The sequence below is a fragment of the Lygodium microphyllum genome, chromosome 15 (genome assembly GCF_053477565.2).
Source record: "Lygodium microphyllum isolate KBCC chromosome 15, Lygodium_microphyllum_v1.1.10, whole genome shotgun sequence".
Taxonomy (NCBI): Eukaryota; Viridiplantae; Streptophyta; class Polypodiopsida; order Schizaeales; family Lygodiaceae; genus Lygodium; species Lygodium microphyllum.
Window position 1 is genome coordinate 65,821,997 of NC_141149.1, and position 10,762 is coordinate 65,832,758.

The 10,762-nt window shown below is 40.6% G+C and overlaps 1 protein-coding gene across 1 annotated transcript; it reads left to right on the top strand.

Annotated features, from left to right (window-relative positions):
• Positions 1–221: 221 nt before the first annotated feature.
• On the top strand, positions 222–9,154 carry LOC148024627 (chloride channel protein CLC-c-like). The gene is made up of 7 exons (XM_087694249.1): positions 222–702; positions 3,787–3,987; positions 6,019–6,196; positions 6,336–6,598; positions 6,735–7,007; positions 7,155–8,295; positions 8,395–9,154. Exons 1-7 carry the CDS (start codon positions 515–517, stop codon positions 8,521–8,523), a joined length of 2,373 nt encoding a protein of 790 aa, XP_087550375.1. The 5' UTR covers positions 222–514; the 3' UTR covers positions 8,524–9,154.
• The last annotated feature ends 1,608 nt before the right edge of the window (positions 9,155–10,762 follow it).

Below are 10,762 nucleotides of genomic sequence, written 5' to 3' on the forward strand. Positions count from 1 at the left end.
AAAAAGGAAAAAGCAATGGGATTGTGATGGATTGGCAAATTCCGAAATTTGAATGGAATGCGATTAGTGAGCCAAATTAATGGCAACGCCAATTTCCAAGGGTTTGCCAATTGTCATGGACATGAGGGTGGAGGGGTGAAAGACTCAAAGTCACCATGCGTGGCACGACTCGTACCGATAAAAATATGATCGCAAGTGTAGGAGGCCCCGACAAAGCCCAAAAAAGCCTTCGCGGGAGGGGGGTCAAAAAAAGGAAGAAAGCTTCGCTTGGATTTTTCTTCTGTAGCACAATTCTCGTTTCTTCTCCTCCTCTTCCTCCTCCTCCTTCTTCTCCATGTGCTTCTCGGAGAGAAAGACGCACAGAGAGGCACACACAACCACAAAGAGACACACACACACACAAAGCCGGCGCCTACCTGCTCGCCTGGACGTCCATCGTGATCTCACTAAGACCTCCTGATCCCCTTCCCTCACCATCCACCGTCAGACTGACCATCGGACTTGGCCTTACCCCATGGACGGCGCCCCCGAGGCCTTCGACAAGCAGTCCGATGGCAACGCCGTTGACCTCGAGTCCAACGGCGGTTCCTTCCTCCACCAGCCCTTACTCCGCCGCGGCTTCAGCGGTGCTCAGCCCAATGAGACGTCCCAGATGGCCATCATCGGCGCCAAATCATCTCACATCGAAAGCTTGGATTACGAGTAAGCGTAACTTCTTATTTCTGATCATCATATCGCCATATAGTCTCACGCGTCGAAAGCTTAGACTGTGAGTAAGCTTATATTCTTTCGTTTGATCAATATGGCAATGTCTAGCACAGGGTTTTGTGCTATTAACATTAGAAATTCTATAATCAAAGCCGGAGTTTTGGACTTATGCTGATAGCATCCCCTTCTTCAAAGAAGATCCTTAGTAAAAGGACACTAGTGCCTACATGCAAGAGGATTTCAGCAAAGGATTTTGTATTTCGATGCAGCTTTTTATTGATTTTGCCCTTCTCACAGCATTAACCGCGGCATTTTAATTCTTAGAGCAGCTGTGCTGCATGCATTGGGATTAAACCTTATCAGTTTGAGGGAGTCAAGCACACATATATAAATGTGCGCATGCACATAGACCATAGTGAACAGGGAATGGAAACGGGGACGCTTAAGAAGGGCAGGGAATAGGACATCAAGATATAGATGAAAGCAATAGTTTCTAAACAATTTAGAGTAAACACTTAACGACACGTCAAAAGCATCACTTTAAAGATCATATTACACTAGTAAAAACAAAAGGAACAGTGCATATTAAGTCGTAAGACTGCTTGATGCTACATATGAGACTTGAATACGTGAATATAGGCTTATGAAATTAAGCTACAGATACAGACAAATCTGGCAGTGCAAATAGAGCATCAGGATGAGAGAGAGAGAGAGAGAGAGAGAGAGAGAGAGAGAGAGAGAGAGAGAGAGAGAGAGAGAGAGTGAGTGTGTGGCAGGCTGCATATACAAAACGGGCATGAACAGTACAAACTATGGTGGACAAGCAAAAACCATGACGAAATGCAGGTGGAAGGCAGTGTGGAAGTGTGACATAACAAAGACATCGTCTTTTTTGGCAAAGTAAGTCTTTTGGTTCAAAAAGTCACCAGCCTCTTCTATTTGGCCGTTCCCAACAAGGGGGAGTGGATTGGAAGCATTCCTAATTAGGAATGGCTATTGGGAATGTTATAAACATAGGAAAACATCCTTTTTTTTTTCTTGATTGAAGATGGCATTCCCTTGTCCCAAGGCTCCATTTCCTTTGTTGCATGCCGTTGTGACACACACACACACACACACACACACTTGGTAAGAAACTGCCAAAGGAGCAAAAAAAGCAGAGTCTTATGTCTAAGAAATTTAACAACTAGTGTTAGGTAAGGGACCACAAGCATGAAATGAGTGGGGAAAGATTCAAAATATCATCTCCGAGTGAAAGCAAACTAGCCTCTAGGCACATTAGACCTCGTGATTTGTTTTGTTAGCACAAGTTGGAGATGCGATCACATTCCATCCATTCTATTTCCTTCGATACTCATTATTACACTTTTTGAGGCTTTTTAAAGTGTTTGATATCCCTTGTTGTTCATCCTTTAGAGCCACCAGTACTTTGCCTTGCATGATGGCCAATTTGCTTCAATCTATGTCAAAGAAAATAGGCTTTTGTTGAATTTTCCATAGACTTAATCATCACTAAGGTTTAGAAATACCAGCTTCCAGTTTTATGAAAAAGTAGCATAGGTTGCTCTCAAGGGAGAATATCTAATATAAGGCTATCAAGACAAGTAGTATGGCCAAACCATTTTTGGAACCCCTTGTAGAAGAAGGTGTTTGAATTGAGGAATTATATATCCCCGATTTACTTACATGTGTAACAACCAGTGAATAAATAAGTCAACTGAGGCAAAAAAGCAAGTATGCTTGTATCCTAAAAACACGAATCTACATGTTTTTCCTTGGTGGAAGATACTCAATTTAGGACCAAAGAGTGCTCTACCAACAAGTCCTATCAATGGGTGCTCATACAGTATGAGATAAAGAAGTGGTGCTTTTAAGAGTCATTAAAACAAATATGATACGGGCAAATTCCTTATGTCCTCATCATAGTGACATGGAATGGGAGAAATGGGGCCTTGGAATGGGGGAATGTTGTTCCATGACACTCTAGGGAATGCTAGGTTTTAGCTTCCCTGTTGCCACCAATTGACCATCTTAGCCTAGTTTGTCTTAATATTTGTGTGTACTATTGACCTTGCTACTTGGGTCTTGGTCTTTTATTATGTATGCTTTAGCCATCAGATATTTATGGCTCTTAAGTCTTTACCCTTTAGACTTTTTTAGTAATATGTACTCGTTTGCAGTGTTGACAGGTCTTAATATATAATGCACTGCTCATTTTGTTTTTAACAGGGCAATGCAATTTTTAGAGAGTGCATTTAGAGTATCTTTGGATGTTTGTGAGGTTGCTTATTTCATACTGATGAAATGTTCCTAAATTTACGGATATTTTAATGTCTTGTTCCCTCCCCGTTCTCAGACTGTGGTCTCCCTGTTTCTGTATTCCCTTGGATTACTGCAGTGGTGTAAGCTTTTGCACAGTTGATGAATTTCATGTGAATTTGTGGACAAAGTCATTTGAGCATTTGTTATGGAGCTGCCCTCTTACTGGGAAATTTGTCATAGTTTTTTAGGGTTTCCATATTTGGCATGTAGTGGATAGGATGATAATTTATTCGTTGTCTCCAAAAGCTCTATGGTCCTTAAATCTGTGTCGCTAATAGAATTGAGTTGCAGATTTAGAGTTTTGGATGCAGGAGAACACGATAGAAAAGACTACTGCTGACAAAAAATAGAAGTGCACATGCAATTGTGTTTCACAGAAACACACTTTATTGAGCTGTTTGGAATGTTTTGAATGTTTCATTCTGATGAAACCTATTATTTAATGCCTTGAGAAACATGTTTTCTGAAAAATTGACTCTTTAAAGCCAAAATTGTGGGTTATGGTTTTCCAAAATGCCTCTTACAAATGATGTAGAATTAAATAACAATCTTGATGAAAACAAAGACTTGGAGATGAAAGCGCCATGTATTTGTACGAGCTTGACATTTTGAAACCGTTTCCCATGTTTTAAACATATACACAATCTCTTGTTTTCAAAAATCCAAGCTACACTGGTGTGCAGAGGAGGAGGGAGGAGAGCGTATTTTTGTGCAGTTTTCTAAAACTTGGATTGTCTGTTTTGGTTTTTCTCTTAGGATTATTGAGAGTGATGTCTTTGTTCAAGATTGGAGATCTCGAAAACCTGTTCAGATTCTCCAGTACATCACCATCAAGTGGGCAATGGCATTCTTAGTGGGCGTTTTCACAGGATTGGTAGGCTTCTTGATCAACCTTTCTGTGGAGAATATAGCTGGTTTCAAGCTGTTGCAAACATCAACATACCTGTTAGAAAGCAGGTTAGCCAGTCTAAGTCAGCTATATTGAACTCACTGTGATCTTAGACTCACTTCTCATGAGTTCCTTGAATTCATAATTCGGAAAGAGTAGTAATTCACTTTTCTGTTTATTTGGTCGAGTGTAGAAACAAGTTAGGCAATCAAATTTATGCTTAAATATACAGCTCCAAATGTGAGAGTAAGTTCCTTTTTTCTTGCACTTGGTAGAGGTTGAAATTCAATAAGCATGCAGTAGGGCTTGGAAGTCCATTTTATAAATAATCATTTACTTCTGTCGAAATTTTGCTGGATGAAGAATAATTGTCTTATAGCTGTTGTAGATGACCCTGATCAGTTATTTGTCAGATCAAGCTAGAGCTCCTTGTTTCGTGCTGTCACAAATTTCACCAGACATCTGATAGCTTGACTTGGCTCACAGATCTGGTTACATGGCAGTGACATGTCTATTGTGAGAGACTATGCTCAAGCTACAGTGTGTATATATGCATGATACACGAGTTCTTTATGCCCCTTGCATTGATAATATTGTGTTTGCAAATTGTTTATTTGGTCTTTGGTTCAAACAATCATTAGGAAGTGCAATTTCAAGGTTGTTAATCTTTCAGATGCATGCCTGTGATTTCAGTACTTAAAGAACCTTTGTGGGAACCCCATGGCATGAGTAAGTAATATCATGTATACATGTATATACTATGCTTATTGCCATTGGTGAGCCGATCAAGACCTTTACCACTTTGGCATTCTTCGTATGATGATGATAATGATGGTGCTATTTTTATATTTGACTTATGGGTCACCCATTCTCCTTGAGAAGATATAGTAGGATAATTTGCTTGCCTGTTGGAGCCCAAGGAAGGTGTAAATGATTTGGGGAGAGAGTCCTACGTGGTTTAGCAATTGGTTCATTTGGGGAGCTGCAAATGAGCCTTGACATCAGACGAAGGCAGCAAATGAGATGACTGTTTCAATTGTCATAGCAAGGCACATTTTGTCCAAACGGGCAGGGACAAGTCTACTGTGGGAGTTGACTGCAACGAGCCTTCTCTTAAGGGTATAAAAACCTGAAGTTGTAAAACGTGCACCCATTGTGGGTGTTCACACACAAAAAGAATCCTTTCTATGCAAGAGGGTGATAGGGTGTGGATGTGTTGATACCAAAACAAGAAGAGGAATACAACGCTGTAACAGATTAGAGGGTGGTTAATAGTCAGGTTTATGAGGATGGCATCACATCTGGCATATGTGTGTCATGCATTCAGTGGTATGAAAGTTATGATTGGACCATGGCCCATGATTCAAATTCCAAGATTAATGACACGTGACCCTGATATTTTTCTTGATTTTCTACATTGAAGAGAGTGGTGTTGAATGCGGTTACAAGTTGTGGATTCTAGTGTGTGAAGCTACACATTTTCATTGAGCCCCCGGGGGGGTGGGGGGATCCACATGCTTTCAAACCCAAGTATTGCCAAAGCATGATTGGCCCTTATCATATGTGTAAAATATGCACAGTAGGATAAGTATGGCGCAACCAGCCATCAATTATTGTTCTGAGTACACTGTACTAGTGCAAGGGGATCAAAATAATATCCTCTTTGTTGTTAGTGTTCTCCTCAGTACTGGTACAGATCTTATGCATCAACAGCTATGACTAAGCTCTTTGTTAAGATCTGGACTTCATAAAGGGTAAATAAAGATGATGTTTTCAATTCAAAAGCCCCTTTCTGGCCTTGTGCATACAATCCTTTAGATGAAATCAGACTTGGGGATCTGTACATTTTGTGCATCTATGAAATTCTATTTGCTCTGCCTTGCACAGTCTGCAGTATTTAGGGTGATGGGCCAATGATATAGCTGTTTTTCAAGTATTCTCATAGATTACGGTGTAATGTGTGTGTGTACATGTCCTTGACAGCATCGGTTTTGAAGTGTCAAGGCCTCATGAATTCTTGTATGAAAGCAACTTCACTCAATCTTATTTTTATTATAGTATTAGGACATCATTCAAAACAATTTGTTGTGACTTTGCAGGTATTTGCTAGCATTTTGCCTCCTTGCTGGAAGCAATGCCTTGCTTGTACTTTTTTCTTCAGCCCTTTGCTCACTTGTTGCACCAGCTGCAGCAGGGTCAGGGATCCCTGAAGTAAAAGCTTACTTGAATGGCATTGATGCTCCCAATATTCTTGGTCCTCGGACCCTAGTTGTAAAGGTAACTATACTTAGCATTTGTTAATTCAAGCGAAGGTTACTCTCAAGAGAAAAATGGTGCATTAATGTATCAAATCGAGAGAAAAAAATGTGGAAGTTAACATGTAGCTTTCTGAAGGAGTGCTTTGTGGGAAGTACAGATTCTAGGAACTTTAGCAACTGTGGCAGGTGGTCTTGATGTTGGCAAAGAAGGACCCATGGTACATGTGGGGGCTTGTTTTGCATCACTTCTCGGTCAGGGTGGCTCAAGGCAGTATGGCTTGACGTGGAGGTGGCTTCGGTTTTTTAAGAATGATAGAGATCGTCGTGATCTTGTCACATGCGGTGCTGCCGCTGGGGTTGCTACTGCTTTTCGAGCACCTGTTGGTGGTGTTCTTTTTGCTTTGGAAGAAGCATCATCTTGGTACCTACTCTCTTTTTCATTCTTCAATGTCTCAACCGGTCTAGATCACTAATGTCATAAGCAAGAAGTTGAATTTAACATACCAGATGAGCCAAATTGTTTACAGCTGTAGACTGATGAACTGTACATGTTGCAGGTGGCGCAGTTCACTGCTATGGAGGGCCTTTTTCACCACTGCAACTTGTGCTGTAACTCTTCGTTTAGCAATTAATTACTGTCAGAGTGGCAATTGTGGAATGTTCGGAACTGGGAGCTTGATCATGTTTGATATGGAAATGGATGAGACATATGTGGGTGCTAGAGAACTGATACCAGTTGTAATATTGGGTGTGATTGGTGGCTGTTTTGGTACCTTTTTTAATTATGTGAACGGGAAGATTGTTAGACTCTACTCTGGTTGGCATACAAGGTATATGCTATGACAATATTCAGCAGCATATGCCTTTTTTATTTTTTGTTTTTTGTTTGTTTGGTTTTTTTTTTTTTTTGGGGGGGGGGGGGGGGGGGGGGGGTATATAATCAAAGATGTGAAAAACACCGTACTTATGGTGTGCAGGTATGGAAACTCGGTAAAAATAGTTCATGCGGTTGGTGTGGCCATGCTCACTTCTGTGATCTTATTTGGACTACCATGGGTGGCCACATGTATGCCTTGCCCTTCTGACCTCACTGGTGACAGTGAAGAGTGTCCCTCGACCGAAGGAAAGTACAAGCAATTCACATGTCCTGCAGGCTATTATAATGATCTTGCCAGTCTTTTTTTGAATACAAATGACAATGTGATACGAATTCTGTTCAGCCTAAATACTCCTGGTGTTTTCCGTTACAGCTCTCTAGCTATTTTTTTGCCTGCAACCTTCTTCCTAGCTCTGATTACCTATGGCACTGCAATTCCTTCGGGTCTGTTTATACCAGAAATTATAGCTGGGGCAGCTTATGGTCGACTTATTGGCAAATTTATGAGATCATTCAGTGGATTAGAGCATCAAGATGAGGGCTTGTATGCTTTTCTAGGGGCTGCTTCACTTTTAGGAGGGTCTATGAGGATGACAGTGTCGCTGTGTGTGATTCTTCTGGAGCTCACAAACAACCTTCTTATGCTCCCACTTACCATGTTTGTGTTACTTATTGCAAAGACCATTGGGGACTTTTTCACGAGTGGTATATATGATCAGATGCTTCATATTAAGCAGGTGCCACTCCTTGAGGAGAAACCAGAAGCCTACATGAAGAATTTAACAGTATCAGATGTCTGTTCCTGTCCTCCAGTAACACTTTCAACAGTTGAAAGAGTAGGCAGCATCTTGGAAGTTCTGAAGTGCAATGAACATAATGGTTTTCCTGTACTGGAACATAAAGAGCTGCCTGAATCACCTGTTCTATTTGGCCTTATACTGCGTTCAACCTTGCTAGTACTGCTGAAACGAAAGGAGTTTTTGAGCACGGAGATGCCAGATACAGGCAAGCATACCACACAGTTTCAGCCTGGTGATTTCTCAAAGCCAGGGTCTGGGAAGGGCATTAAGATTGAGGATATTCAACTGACTGTAGAAGAGCAGAACATGTATGTAGATCTCCATCCATACACAAACACTTCACCATATACAGTGGTTGACAACATGTCGCTGGCTAAGGCCTTTTCCCTTTTCCGTCAGCTTGGTTTGCGACATCTATGTGTGGTTCCCAAAACTCCTGGGGTAAGTGTATTGAATTTGTTCCTAACAAATTTTGGATAATGATTCTGCTTTGCTTTTGTACTTCATGATAACTGAAAATGTTGTGGCTGTCTTTTGCAGCAATCTCCAATCACAGGAATATTGACAAGGCATGACTTCATGCCTGAGCATGTTCTTGGACTGTATCCTCATTTGCAACCCAAGAGTGCACATCTGCGATTCCAGCCGTCATTGTTGAACCTGCCATGAGACTACCAACCATAAATGTTGGGGCTTTCTTATGCAGCAGCCTCCAATCAGAGGAATATTGACAAGACAATGAGCATGTTCGATGCTCGTCATTTGCAACCCAAAAATGCAGGAGTGTGATTCCAGCAGTCGTTATTGAATGGGATGAGACGGCACCAACCTATTTCCTTGCGCATTATTTATTTCATTCATTTTTTGCAAGCACATTGCTTGACATTAGTTCGAAGTCTTGCATTTGCACTGTTTAACCGAAGAATCGAAGCACAAAGTAGGTGGTGTACAGGCTAATCTCGTTGAAGCCAAAGGGGCCTTTTTGTGAATACAAGTTTGTACCCCGATGGGTTAAGATTTTGTGAAGTTACCAATTGCATTCTCTGCTCAATTTTGACAAGAAGGACAGTCTCACATCGTTGTGATTGGGATGATTGTTGAGATTTTATGAAGTCAAAAGTATATGGAAGATTTTGTGGCTATGGGGTTCAAAGATTGCTCGCTACTATGCAGAACAAGGCAAATTGTAATTTTCACTTAAGCGTGTTGCACGTGTAACCTCTCACCAGAACTTTGAGAGATTTGGATTTGTGCTCTTGTGAATGTTAGCAATATTGCGTAGTGTGCTTATTGTAGCTTAGTGAGCTTGTGTACAGAACACTTTGTGATAAAATTGGCCATATGTGTTTGCATTGTTTTTGATGTGCTTGAGGTACACGCTCTTGTTAGTATGGTGATATATTTGCTTTGTGATAAAATTAGTGATATATGCATGGGGTGTTGTATATGTAGCTAACGCTACTTGTGAAATATGCAAATTTTATGATGAGATGACAATTTGAGGCAACTCATTGTGTATCTTGAAATCTTGAGTGAAATTCTTTGATCTTTCCTTCAACATAATTAGAGATCTTTAGGAAGATTTAAGTCTCCAACACTTAATTGTATTTAATGGTAAGTAAGGTGAGGCTATAGAGGAGAGCGTTGGCAACAATCTACAGTAAGACCTAAGTAACATTTCACAAAAAAGGAAGCGAGATGACTTTGTAGAAGGTCTCTAGATTGATACTCTCGATGACTTTTGAGTGGCAAAGCTAGCATTGAATTGTGTTCTCTCGATTTGAAAGAGGATCTTTGCCTTAGGTTGGAGGCCAACCCCATAGAAGCTCTTGAGATCCTTGTTGATATTCTTAGGCGGAACATGGAAGAGAGCTCAAAATGGTTGGCCAAGAAAGTCATTCTTGAAGCAACCAAGCGATGTGGTAATGTCCTTAGATTTCAATAGAAGGGTAGTGTTGGACTTTTTCATTGGATACCCTTCTAAGGCAATGAATGTTGCAATGTGGTTCAACACAATTGTCAAGGATAGCATCTCAATGGAGCAAATCTATTATTCACATACATCTTCCTCAACCACCCAAGGTATTGTGTTTGACTTAAGCATTGGTTATGCATCAGTTACGTGTTGGGCTTTTGCTAGCTCTCGCCTTCAAAATAGACCAATGCCGCCTTATATTTGATTATATGCTTGTCATGGAATTTTTGACAGTGCGAAAGTGGGATATGCTTTGTCTCATGGAAGAGTTAATGCATTGTCTAAAGAATGGCAAGTGATAAGATTTTTTAGTTAGTGGACTTTTTCAACTTGCTCATTGTCTTGATAATATGAGTTAGTCAAGTGGAGTCTTGGGAGTTAATGACCACATGGTTTTGAGTAGTGATTAGTACTAAGTTGAGTGACTTGTTTTGAGGGGGCTGTGGTGAAGAATAAATTGAGATTAAGAAGACCATTTAGTGTCGCCAATAAAACTAATTGGGTGATTGTTTTCTAGCATGGCCACAAAGGTGAAGGTGATGGCATGCTAACTAGTAGAGGATATAAGGGAAAGGTGAGGGGAAGAGCTAAAGAAAGTAAATAGGTCAGAGGCTTATGCATTGGAGAGGAGAGAAGTATATTGGGACTATTTTTGAATAGGGAAGATATAGTAGCAAGTTCTTGAAGATTTTCATCTTTTACAAGGTCTTTGAGGCAAAATTTCACTCTTGGTCTTGAACATCCAAGGAATCTTCCTTGATCATCAAAGAGGAGTTTTGATGGGTTTCTGTTCTTCATGTGGACTATTTTGGGCTATGAATAGCAATCAAGAACAAGGTAGCAAGTTGGAAATGGAGATTTAATGCTCAAACATGGTTTCTCGTGAGTTTTGTTGCTTGATTCTTGATCTCTACCTTTGTTAGACATAGGTTA